At 43.1% G+C, this 13,266-nt stretch overlaps 1 protein-coding gene across 3 annotated transcripts in view; it reads right to left on the bottom strand.

The window, feature by feature from the left end:
- Positions 1 to 13,266, bottom strand: part of usp25 (ubiquitin specific peptidase 25) — a 212,928-nt gene that overhangs the window by 72,988 nt on the left and 126,674 nt on the right. For all 3 annotated transcript variants that reach the window (XM_043701413.2, XM_043701414.2, XM_043701415.2), the window contains exons 15-18: positions 9,041 to 9,111; positions 8,366 to 8,594; positions 1,800 to 2,000; positions 387 to 520 (exon numbers count right to left, since the gene is read on the bottom strand). In XM_043701413.2, the coding sequence (XP_043557348.2) occupies positions 387 to 520; positions 1,800 to 2,000; positions 8,366 to 8,594; positions 9,041 to 9,111 (635 nt within the window). The remainder of the gene's footprint in view (positions 1 to 386; positions 521 to 1,799; positions 2,001 to 8,365; positions 8,595 to 9,040; positions 9,112 to 13,266) is intronic.

The raw sequence follows: 13,266 nt of genomic DNA, 5'->3' as shown, positions 1-13,266 counted from the left end.
AATGGAGGGGTTTTGGCTGGGGTTGGGATGGGGAGGGGAAGCTGTAACTTCAATTTATACAGGGCTTTATTATTAGCTCAGAAAATCCAGAAAATTTTCACAAGCAATAAGTTACATCTTCATGGTGTACCCACCACTACGTCACAGGGGAGTGCTTTGAGGATAATGGTGGTGGAGGGAAAAGAAAAATCCACTCTCTCACTGGGGTACAATACTCCTGTACGTAACACAAACAAATCATGGCCTTTAATGGGGTGCATAAAGAAGATGGATTGGAGTGGTGTTTCTTAGCGAGCAAGAACTGGCCTGACATTCACTATTCAGCACTTCTTTATTTGATATTGTAAGTAAATAGTAAAGAAAAGTTGGCTTGTTGCAAGTCATACCGCTTGCAGCGCAGCCTCTGGGCCCCGGTCGTCATACTCCGTGGCAGCTTTGGTGACCATCCTTGCAGTGTCTCCTTCACAAACTTTAGAGAGATCTTTTGCCGAAGGTTGCTCTAGGTATTCCAATTCTTTTCCTTGCACAATAAAAAACAAGAGAATTTTAAGCAAAGTATGTTACCAGGATTCTCCCCTGAAGATGTTTTTACCCTGTGGGAGAATACAGGTGATAACCACCCTCTGGAGCCTACTTCAGCTCTCTACGTGAGCTAACACTATACCAAATGTTTTCAACGGTCTAACATTAATTATGAAACAAACCAACAAAATGTCAAATGATAAGCTTCAAGTTTCCTTGTATGCTGTACTGTGAAACAGAGGGTGGGGGGGGTCATTCAGAACAGAAGAGCTCAGGTTCCTAATCTACACTGTTAGCTGATCTCAGAATTGCGTGAAATTTTACAGCGCAGAAACATCCAGCTCACAGAGTCTCTGCCGGCATTTGTACTCCACACAAGCTTCTTTTCACCCGCATCTCACCTTGGTGAGACCACCCTTGAGATGCCATGTCATGAAAACGGGAAGGTGAACGTTCTTTCGGCTACCACTGGGTTATTCGATGAGAAGTTGGGAAATCTAGCACATGGTCGCAGGGTCTCCGGAAAAGGAGTTCATGAATTAGGACTGCCAGAAGGAGAAATTTCTTCAATCAGTAGGTTCGAATCTATGGAATTGTCCACTCATCAGGGTTATGGATGCTCCATCAATGAGTAGAAATTGTAGGCTGGATTAGCGAATGTTTGATCCCTCAAGGAATCAAGGGATAACGGGAGCAGGCAATAAATCAGAGCCAAAACAGAAGATTAGTCATGGTTGTAATGAATGGTGGAACAGACTTGCGGGGCCATATGTTCACCTTACCGATACAACCTGTTAAGATCATGTTCCTACCCAACTACTCCTTCAGTGCATCTAGTTACATGAATTCCACACAGTGACAAACTCCATTTTCTAACAACTCTCTGGACAAACAGGTCTACAGACAGCTGAACGGCCAAAGTCAATCTGATTCTCACTACCGAGTGCACACAATGGAGTAGCCTGATATCCGTACACCGTGGCCAACCAGTTGAGAACAGGACTGGCAACACTGGTAGGGAATTTTCTCCCACAGCTGAAGGGTGCCAAAAACCTTACTGCAAGCGATTGCTAAGTCAGCTAACTTAAGACAGAACAGAAACTGTACCCAAGATATTTTGATCTGCATAGCTCAGTTTTTACAGAACAGTAAAAGGTGTATGGTTAGCACAATGCTTCAAGACACCTGCTAAACCACTGTTCAAAATACGTCAACACATGAAAAAAATTCCAATTCAGCAGACCAAACGAGGTCACAAATTATTTTTAACCATTCACCTGAGGTAGATGCTCCATGGGGTTCCCTCTGGGTAGTGTGTATCTCCATCTTTTCCTGTTGGGCTTTTTTCTCCTGCTGTGCGTCCCACTCTTGCAACTCCTTCTCAAACTTGCGGTTGTCATCCCTCACATACTCTTTCAAATCACGCGGCAAGGTGTTCACTCCAGTCAATACTTGACCAGTTTCCTTATCGAACTCCTCTACAAGAGCAATGGGGAAGAATTTTTAAATATATAAGCTGTAAACTAAATAGCAAAGAGCAGACTTGAGAAATTCATTTGCATATCACACATCCTTGCAACGTGTATTGCCTATATTATCCTGAGTTCACTGACATCCACTGCATTGGCAGCATTGACACAACAGTTTGAATTAGCAAGTGAAAACGGGAAATCAGTCGGAGTTCCTGCTTTTGTGCACTACTCAGGGGTCCTTAGTGGAATCTGAGCCTTTCGGAGTGAAGACAAAGTCAAGAGTTTTAGGTGTGAAGAGAGATTGGATAGACTGGAGTTTCCTTGGAGCAACCAACACCGAGGGAGTGACATTATTGGAATGCGTGACACAGATAGGAAGAAATTTGCCTCTTTGGTGGAGGAATCAATGATCGAGGGAACAGATTTAGAGGAGATCTGGGGAAACAAAACATAGAGGACGGTGGGAATCTGGAACTCTCAGTCTGTAGAGGTGGTAGAGGAACAATATCTACATTTTGGATGTATTTAGATGTGTACTTGTGACGCAAAGGCACACAAGGCCAAAGGCTAAATTCTGGAAAATGGGATTAGTGGTTGTTTTTGTCCGGTGCAGACTCAATGAACTGAACGAGCATTTTCTGTGATGTATACCTCTATGACTTTGATTCCAGTGTCTCTTTCAAAGTTGCTTTTTCAAAACAAAACTTTTATAAAAGTAATGCAAATTCACCCCCTTAAGAAGTACAAAAGAAAACCACCCAGGCAATTCAGTCGAAAATGGTTTTAAAAAAAGAAATATGGTTCTAAAACAGCTGCAGTGGTCACCTGACCACAGATTGAGACAAGCTTCCTGAGACATGTGGAATAAATAAAGCCATCTTCACCGAAATTATCTGAACGCATCAAAACCAGGCAACTGAGTCAGTGTCAAAAAATTTCTACTTTCTATCCGATTCAAATATGCATGATCATTTCACAAACTGGGAAACAGGTCTCACCATCCAACGTGCTAGCTTGGAAAGACAATAGAGCCAAACTCTACAATACATATTGATCTATATTTTAATAGCTGATTTTGAACAGGAGGCCCTGCAAGTCTTGCTCTCTCAGGCTGTATACTGGACGCAGAACTTGCTTGGCAAATTTTAACATGATTACAATCATATAGACTGTCCCAATATGTTAGTCTTTAATGTTCCATGCAAGCTGAGTTCCTTGGCTGGTAATGAATCCAAACTGAAATTAGTGGAAATACTAATTCCTAACTACAAGATGACCAGGGCTTCACTCACGTATCACTTGTGCAGTAAGCTGGAGAGATTTCCATACTCTGATCTGAATAGTGTCACATGAACTTTAAAGTCCGCCAAGGGTGTAGGAAAACAGCACCTGGTGTAACACCTACTTTGAAACAACCATTCACAGAGAACCAGAGTTAGATACAAATTTTGCTACTGCTGCAGGTATGAGTCCAAAATTAACTCACAGCTGTGTCCTGTTTAAAGTAAATCCATTTAATGTCTCATGAGTCACGTGACATTGTTTTGTGCTTCCCCCATATTGAGGTCAAACATCAAAACAGTGTCAATTACATGACATTCACCAAACAAAGACAGAAGTAGCAACATCTGGATTCCCAATTAACCAAAAGGGGCTGGTAAAATATGCTGAACAAATAGTACTGAATGGCTCCCAGAACCTTGGCCATCCAGCTGCTGAGGAAATCCTGTACCAGCTCAAAACAACAAGCTGCAGAGTGAGTTTTTCAATCCAAGGGCTGCTCTGTCTCATTTCAATTCCATTTCAAAAGAACTGCCTGTCTTGTTTGATATAGGCTCATGAAAGATCTATCACTGATGAATTTTGGTATTGGTGAGGGTAGCTCTGCCCACTGTATTGAAAATTGTAGATCATCTGCTGCACTTTGTCTCATCTCTCTCAAAATGGAATGAACATTTGATGGTTTTGAAGATAGACTGAGGAAATGGATCTGACTGAAGTGTGCTGACACAGACTGAATGGGCCAAACAAAAGGATAATGATTCTATAACTTCCTGGACATGGGTCCTTTTTGTATCCCTCCAACCTCTAGCTAGTAATGTTCTTGCAGCTTGACACACCTTGACCACATCAGCTGACTTTGTTTGGGTTATTTGCATTCCTGCATCTAAACACTCCCTCCACAGGACAACGCTAACTTGACAACATCAGCTCACATTTATGAAAACAGCATTGTTGGGTGTTGTAAGTGAGGCACATCTTGCCAAGTCTTTGATTGAAGTAGCACGCTGTTGAGTACATGAGTCAAATACAGATCTTTTGGGGACTCCAACATATCTGAAAGGGATCTCACTACTTAAAGGAGGATGAATAGGGACAATGCAGCATATTCACATTGAATATGTGTTTGGTGATTTAAAATTCATAGATTTCCACCTCTACGACAAAACTAACAGGATAGGTTCCAACATGGAGTTGAGAATAAAAATAGGGGATGATAATGTGTTCAAGGATCATGGGAAAGAATAGTGGAGTTGGAAGTGCAATGGAATTGTAAAGAGCATGGTACTTCTTTCAATACAACTACTTGCTGGAACTACAATAGCCCACAGGGAAATATATCAAAATTATTATTACGTGAGATGTGTAAATTCAAGAAAATCAACTGGCATACAGAAACAAAGGAACAGGAGCACTTTGATTTCTTTTGTGTCATTCTGTGGTCATACAGTCAATCTGGGATAGAAATACCAACATTTTCTCATATCCCTTGATTCCTCTGATCACAAAAATAATTTTAAAATGAAGGCTGATAAATGATTGATTGAGCATGAACTGTCAGTTTTTGGAAAGGTCAAAAATTCTGTCACTATTTCCTCATAGAAGAGATTCCCAACTCCACTCCCAAAGGTCTGGATCTAATTTCTGGACAGTACATCTAGGATTTAACAAACACTGAAAGAGTTTCCTTATCTTCTCAATAATCTTCCCTTCTGTTTCACCTTATAATCTTCAATCAAATCATCCCTTCAACATCTAACTTTAGCTATGTGTAATCTCTCCTGACAATTTACCACTTGGGGCAGCATGATGGCTCAGTGGTTTGCACTGCTGCCTCACAGCGCCAGGATCGCAGGTTCGATTCCATCCTTGAGTAACTGTCTGTGTGAAGTTTGCACATTCTCCCCGTGTCTGCGAGGGTTTCCTCCAGGTGCTCCGGTTTCCTCCCACAGTCCAAAGATGTGCTGGTCAGGTGAATTGACCATTCTAAATTGCCTATAGTGTTAGGTGCATTTGTTAGAGGAAAATGGGTCTGGGTGGGTTACTCTTTGGAGGGTCGGTGTGGACTTGTTGGGCCACACTGTAGGGAATCTAATCTAATCTATTATTCTGCTAAGTCTACAATACACTCTCTTCCGTATGTAAGATAATATTGACTAATATTGGAGGCAATCCAGAGCAGGTTCATTAGATTTAATCCAGATATGCAGGGACTGTCTTATGAAGAGGGGTTGAATAAGTTGGGCCTGTACTCATTGAAGTGCAGACAAATGAGAGGTGACCTTAAAGTCATAGAGATGTACAGCATGGAAACAGATCCTTCGGTCCAATTTGTCCATGCTAACCAGACATCCCAATCCAATCTAGTCCCACCTGCGAGCACCCAGCCCATATCCGTCCAAACTCTTCCTATTCATATACCCATCCAGATGCCTTTTAAATGCTGTAATTGTACCAGCCTCCACCACTTCCACACATGTACCACCCTCTGCAGGAAAAGGTGCCCTTAGGTCTCTTTATATCTTTCCCCTCTCACCCTAAACCTATGCCCTCTAGTTCTGGACTCCTACACCCCAGGAAAGACTGTCTATTTGCCCTATCTATACCCCTCATGGTTTTATAAACCTCTGAAGCTCCGGGAAAACAGCCCTAGCCTGTTCAACATCTCCCTATAGCTCAAATCCTCCAACCCTCGCAACATTGTAAATCTTTTCTGAACCCTTTCAAGTTTCATAATGTCGCTCTGATAGGAAGGAGACTAAAATTGCACACAATATTCCAAAAGTGGCTAACCAATGTCCTGTACAGCCGCAACATTACCTCCCAACAACTTACTCAATACCCTGACCAATAAAGGAAAGCATACCAAACGCCTTCTTCACTATCCTATCTACCTGCGACTCCACTTTCAAGGAGCTATGAACCTGCACTCCAAGGTCTCTTTGTTCAGCAACACTCCCTGAGACCTTACCATTAAGTGTATAAGTCCTGCTAAGATTTGCTTTCCCAAAAGGCAGCACCTCGGCATTTATCTCAATTAAACTGCCATCTGCCATTCCTCAGCCCATTGGCCCATCTGGTCAAGATCCTGTTGTAATCTGAGGTAACCCTCTTCGCTGTCCACTACACCTCCAATTTTGGTGTCATCTGCAAACTTACTAACTATACCTCTTATGCTCACATCCAAATCATTTATATAAATGATGAAAAGTAGTAGACCCAGCCCCAATCCTTGTGGCACTCCACTGGTCACAGGCCTCTAGTCTGAAAAACAACCCTCCACCACCACCCTCTGTCTTCTACCTTTGAGCCTGTTCTGTATCCAAATGGATAATTCTCCCTGTATTCCACGCGATCTAACTTTGCTTACAGTCTCCCATGGGGAACCTTGTTGAACGTCTTACTGAAATCTAAATAGATCATGTCTACCACTCTGCCCTCATCAATCCTCTTTGTTACTTCTTCAAAAAACTCAGTCAAGTTATTGCTTATTGAAACATTCTTCGGGGATCTGACAGGGTTAATGTAGAAAGATTGTTAGCTTTGTAGGAAAATCTAGGACCAATAGGCATTATCTCAAGACTCATGTCATCAACGTCCAAAGGAGAGGCAATGGCCTAGCTTGACTATTAATCCAGAGACCAAGGAAATGACCTGGGGACATGGGTTCAAAATCCCCACGGCAAATGTGGAATTAAGAATCTAACGATGACCATGAATCCATTGTTGATTGTTGGAAAACCCCATCTGGTTCTCTAATGGCCTTTAGGGAAGGAAGGAAGACATCATCCTTACCTGGTCTGGCTTACATGTGACTCCAGACCCACAGCCCATGTGGCTGATTCAAACTGCCTGTTGGGGCAATTGGGGAATTGGGGTTGGACAATAAATGCTGGCCTGGCCAGTGGCATCCTCATCCTGTGAATGAATTTAAAAAAAGGAATATCTTCCCTCAGAGGGCATTTATGGAATTCTTTACTGCAGAGGGCTATTGAGGCTGGATCATTAAGGCTCAAATAGACTCATTTTTTTTATCAGTAAGGGAATCAAAGGTTATGGGAAAAAAAACAAAGTGGAGTTGAGGATTATCAACTCAACCATTAGTTCAATGAATTGCAAAGCAAACTCAATGGGCTAAATGGCCTAGCTCTATTCCTGTCTTACGGAGTTATGACATTAGGCCAATATATCCTACCTCAGGTGTGGTGTACAGAACTGCTCATTGTATTCCTGGTGTGATCTAGCTAGGCCATTGTATATTTGTTGCATGACTTCAACCCTTTTATTTTCTAATCTTTCCAGAAGAGCTGGTGGAAGAAATTAATATTAATAGCAATGTTGTTCTCGCGGGTAGTCAATTACCTTAAATTTATATTGTCTGGTGATCAGCAAAATGCCAGAGGTAACAGGAGGACAACCCTTTTTATGCAATGACTTATTTTGATCTCAAAGATTGATGGCGACAGTGAGTTTCAAAAGGGAACTGGATAAATGCTCAAGAAAGATACAGGTGTCAGGCTGTAGGAAAAGACCAGGGAAATTGGACTAATGGAGAGAGGAGCATGGACAGGATAAATAGGAAGAAAGGTTTCTTCTTGATGGTGGGATTAATGACCGGAAGGCATAGATTTAAGGTGAGGGCAGAAGGTTTAAGGAAGATGTGAGGGAAGACTCTTATCCAGAGCGTGACAGGAATCTGGAACTCACTGCCTATAAAGGTGTAGCGGCAGATACCCTTATAACATTTAAGTAGTATTTAAATGTATACTTGCTATGCTAAGGCATGTAAGGATATAGGTCAAGTCCTGGGAACTAGGATTAGAATAGTTAGGTGGTTGTTTTTGACTTGTACAGACATGATGGGCTGAAGGGCCCCTTTCTGTGCTGTAGACCACGAGCTAACTATGACTCTGGTTTGACTTGCCTTCTTCTGTTCTGTGTGATCCTCTGAGCAGAAATAGAGACATAACAGAAGCCAAGGATTCTCAAATCACGCCATCTCAAAATAAAAAGTAACAATCTACGTCAAACGATTTCCATGTGTTACACACAATACATGTAAAAGACGAGATCAGAGCTAGTGAAAGTACCTTCTATTAAGTGTCGCTCCGTGTCGTTTATGTACATTAAACAATATGCACTAGCGTTTCTGTAACCTCCAAAGGAATCGCGTTCTAGCTCCTCCCAGGAGGATTTGGTAACAGCTATGTCGTTGTACTTCATCCACCTCTCTTGGTGGTGATCATGGACGTAGGCCCAGTAATGCCCAGCATTAGCCTGCCCTTCATGCACCAAGACTGCATGCAGTCGGTAAGGAACCTAGAGCACAAAGGCAAGATTGGGTCAATAAAGGCTCACTACAGTGAAGAACATAAATATACATAAATGCCATAAACTGTTGCTGAGGCTTCAAAAATATATTAAAATTTGTCAAATCTGCTCTCCATTGTAACAATCTATTTTAAATTGACACCTTAAAGTAAGACACACACAAATTTCAAAAACCATCACTGTTAAACTCAGTTCATATTTCATCAGATCAGTTTTAATGAATAGATGCAGCCAAAATCTTTTCCTTGACAGTTTGATAAGCCAGCCCAGTAGTTTTATTTCGGAGTTCCCACATTTGGCATTTCCCTGCTGGTTACAAAACCACCTGCAGAATAATGGAACTCAATCCAGTTGGCTCTGTCCTTCACAGCCCACTCCTTCAAGCAGCAGATGGCCTGAAGCTCAGTTAAAATCACACAGCTCTGAACATTTACCTGCATCATAGTCTTGTCAGTGTACATCAGATCAATTGTGCGGTGAAGCCTGGCGATGCTCTCTTGTAAATCTGAAAAAAAGGCCAGAAATTGAGACTGGCACCTTGAACATGACACCCCAATAGGAACAAGGTGAGGGAAATGAAGGAACAGAAATAACTCCTGCGAAATATTTAAAGAAACAATAAGTTTGAAGGACTTGCTGAAAAATGAATCAGGGTATGACTACTGAGTTATAGCTAAGCAAAAATAAAATCAAAGAACAATACAGCACAGGAACAGGAGCTTCAGGCCAGCAAGCCAGTGCAAATTGCAAATCCTTATTTAGGTCCGTTACTTATTGCCCATACACTCTTAACATTCCTCTGTTTGCCTCCTGCTCATGTGTCTATCAAGATATGCCTTAAACGTTGTTAAAGTGCCTGTTTCCACCATCTCCCCTGGCAGTGCATTCCAGATACTCACAATCTGTGTGAAAAATTTTCCCCACACTTCTCCCCAAAACTTACCCCCTCTCTCACCTTGAACCTGTGCCCTCTTATAGTTGACCTTTCCACCGTGGAAAAACGCCGCTGACTGTTCATCCTATCTGTGCCTCTCATAATTTTGTGGACCTCCATCAGGTTGGTCCCCAGCCTCCATCTTTCCAGTGAAAACAATCCGGGATTATCCAACATCTCCACATACCTGAAACCTTCCACACCAGGCAAGCTCCTGGTAAACCTTCTCTGCACCCTCTTCAAAGCATCCACGTCCTTCTGGTAGCATGGCAACTAGAACTGCACACAATATTCCAAATGCGTCAAACTAAAGCTTTATACAGCTGTAACATATCTTGCCAACTTTTATATTCAATGCCCAGGTCAATGTAAGCAAGCATATTGTATGCCTTCTTGACCACCTTATCCAACTGTGTTGCCATTTTCAGGGATCTGTGAACGTGTATGCCCAAATCCCTCTATATGCCGATGTTCCAAAGGATTCTGCCATTTATTGCATATTTTGCAACTGAATTTGATCTTCCAAAAATGTGGAGAAACAGATTGGGAAACAGATTTTGGAAAGGTGCAGAAGCCACAGGGTAGTAGTCATGGGCGATTTCAACTTCCCAAATATTGATTGGAAGCTCTTTAGATCAAGTAGATTGGATGGGGCGGTGTTTGCGCAGTGTGTCCAGGAAGCTTTTCTAACTCAGTATGTAGATTGTCCGACCAGAGGGGAGGCCATATTGGATTTGGTACTCGGTAATGAACCGGCACAAGTGATGGGCTTGTTAGTGGGTGAACATTTTGGTGATGGTGACCACAATTCTGTGACTTTCACCTTGGTTATGGAGAGAGATAGATGCGTGCAACAGGGTAGGTTTTACAATTGGGGGAAGGGTAATTACGATGCTGTAAGACAGGATCTGAGGAGCAAAAGTTGGGAGCATAGGCTGTCAGGGAAGGATGTCGTGGAAATGTGGAACCTTTTCAAGGAACAGATACGGCGTGTCCTTGATATGTATGTACCTGTCAGGCAGGAAAGAAATGGTCGTGTGAGGGAACCTTGGTTGACGAGGGAGGTTGAATGTCTTGTAAAGAGGAAGGAGGCGGCTTACATAAGGTTGAGGAAACAGGGTTCAGACAGAGCAGTGGAGGGATACAGGATAGCCAGAAGGGACCTGAAGAAAGGGATAGAACATAGAACATAGAAGAATACAGCGCAGTACAGGCCCTTCGGCCCTCGATGTTGCGCCGATCCAAGCCCACCTAACCTACACTAGCCCACTATCCTCCATATGCCTATCCAATGCCCGCTTAAATGCCCATAATGAGGGAGAGTCCACCACTGCTACTGGCAGGGCATTCCATGAACTCACGACTCGATGAGTAAAGAACCTATCCCTAACATCTGTCCTATACCTACCCCCCCTTAATTTAAAGCTATGCCCCCTTGTAATAGCTGACTCCATACGTGGAAAAAGATTCACACTGTCGACCCTATCTAAACCCCTAATCATCTTATACACCTCTATCAAGTCACCCCTAAACCTTCTTTTCTCCAATGAAAACAACCCCAAGTGCCTCAGCCTTTCCTCATACGATCTTTCTACCATACCAGGCAACATCCTGGTAAACCTCCTCTGCACCCGTTCCAGTGCCTCCACATCCTTCCTATAGTATGGCGACCAAAACTGCACACAATACTCCAGATGTGGCCGCACCAGATGTGGCTGCAACATGACCTCAGTACTCCGGAACTCAATTCCTCTACCAATAAAAGCCAGTACGCCATATGCCTTCTTCACCGCACTATTTACCTGGGTGGCAACTTTCAAAGATTTGTGTACATGGACACCAAGATCCCTCTGCTCATCCACACTACCAAGTATCCGACCGTTAGCCCAGTACCCCATCTTTTTATTACCCTTACCAAAGTGAATCACCTCACACTTAGCTACATTGAACTCCATTTGCCACCTTTCTGCCCAGTTCTGCAGCTTATCGATATCCCGCTGTAACCTGCCACATCCTTCCTCACTGTCTACAACTCCTCCGACTTTCGTATCATCCGCAAACTTACTCACCCAACCTTCTAACCCCTCCTCCAGGTCATTTATAAAAATGACAAACAACAATGGTCCCAAAACAGATCCTTGCGGAACACCGCTAGTGACGGCACTCCAAGATGAACCTTTGCCATCAACTACTACCCTCTGTCTTCTTCCAGCCAGCCAACTCCTAATCCAAACTTCCAACTCACCCTCAATGCCATACCTCCATATTTTTTGCAGTAGTCTACCATGGGGAACCTGATCAAACGCCTTACTAAAATCCATATACACCACATCTACTGCTTTCCCCTCGTCCACCTCCTTAGTCACCTTCTCAAAGAATTCAATAAGGTTTGTGAGGCACGACCTGCCTTTCACAAAGGATTAGGAGAGCTAAGAGAGGGCATGAAAAATCTTTGGCGGATAGGATCAAGGATAACCCAAAGGCATTTTATGCGTATGTGAGAAACATGAGAATGACGAGAACGAGGGTAGGTCCGATCAAGGACAGTAGTGGGAGACTGTGTATTGAGTCGGAAGAGATAGGAGAGGTTTTGAATGAGTACTTTTCTTCAGTATTTACAAACGAGAGGGACCGTATTGTAGAAGAGGAGAGTGTGAAATGGACTGGTAAGCTAGAGGAGATACTTGTTAGGAAGGAAGAGGTGTTGGACATTTTGAACAACTTGAGGATAGACAAGTCCCCCAGGCCTGACGGGATGTATCCTAGGATTATGTGAAAAGCAAAAGAGGAAATTGCAGTACCGTTGGCAATGATCTTTTCGTCTTCACTGTCAACAGGGGTGGTACCAAGGGACTGGAGAGTGGCGAATGTTGTTCCCCTGTTCAAAAAAGGGAATAGGGATAACCCCGCGAATTACAGGCCAGTTAGTCTTACTTCGGTGGTAGGCAAAGTAATGGAAAAGGTACTGAGGGATAGGATTTATGAGTATCTGGAAAGACACTGCTTGATTAGGGACAGCCAGCACGGATTTGTGAAGGGTAGGTCTTGCCTTACAAGTCTTATTGAATTCTTTGAGGAGGTGACCAAGCATGTGGATGAGGGTAGAGCAGTGGATGTAGTGTACATGGATTTTAGTAAGGCATTTGATAAGGTTCCCCATGGTAGGCTTATGCGGAAAGTCAGGAGGCATGGGATAGAGGGAAATTTGGCCAATTGGATAGAAAACTGGCTAACCGGTCGAAGTCAGAGAGTGGTGGTAGATGGCAAATATTCAGCCTGGAGCCCAGTTACAAGTGGAGTTCCGTAGGGATCAGTTCTGGGTCCTCTGCTGTTTGTAATTTTTATTAATGACTTGGATGAGGGAGTCGAAGGGTGGGTCAGTAAATTTGCAGATGTTACGAAGATTGGTGGAGTTGTGGATAGTGAGGACGGCTGTTGTCGGCTGCAAAGAGACTTAGATATGATGCAGAGCTGGGCTGAGGAGTGGCAGATGGAGTTCAACCCTGCCAAGTGTGAGGTTGTCCATTTTGGAAAGACAAATAAGAATGCGGAATACAGGGTTAACGGTAGGGTTCTTAGTGAGGTGGAGGAACAGAGGGATATTGGGCTGTATGTTCATAGATCTTTGAAATTTGCCACTCAGGTGGATAGAGCTTGTAAGAAGGCCTATGGCGTATTAGCATTCATTAGCAGAGGGATTGAATTCAAGAGTCGTGAAGTGATGTT

This window comes from Chiloscyllium plagiosum, unplaced genomic scaffold, assembly GCF_037043375.1.
Source record: "Chiloscyllium plagiosum isolate Xiang-an unplaced genomic scaffold, Cpla_swu_hap1 HiC_scaffold_12, whole genome shotgun sequence".
Lineage (NCBI taxonomy): Eukaryota > Metazoa > Chordata > Chondrichthyes > Orectolobiformes > Hemiscylliidae > Chiloscyllium > Chiloscyllium plagiosum.
The sequence above is the reverse complement of the archived record's forward strand: the minus strand, read 5'-3'. Positions and strand labels throughout refer to the sequence as shown.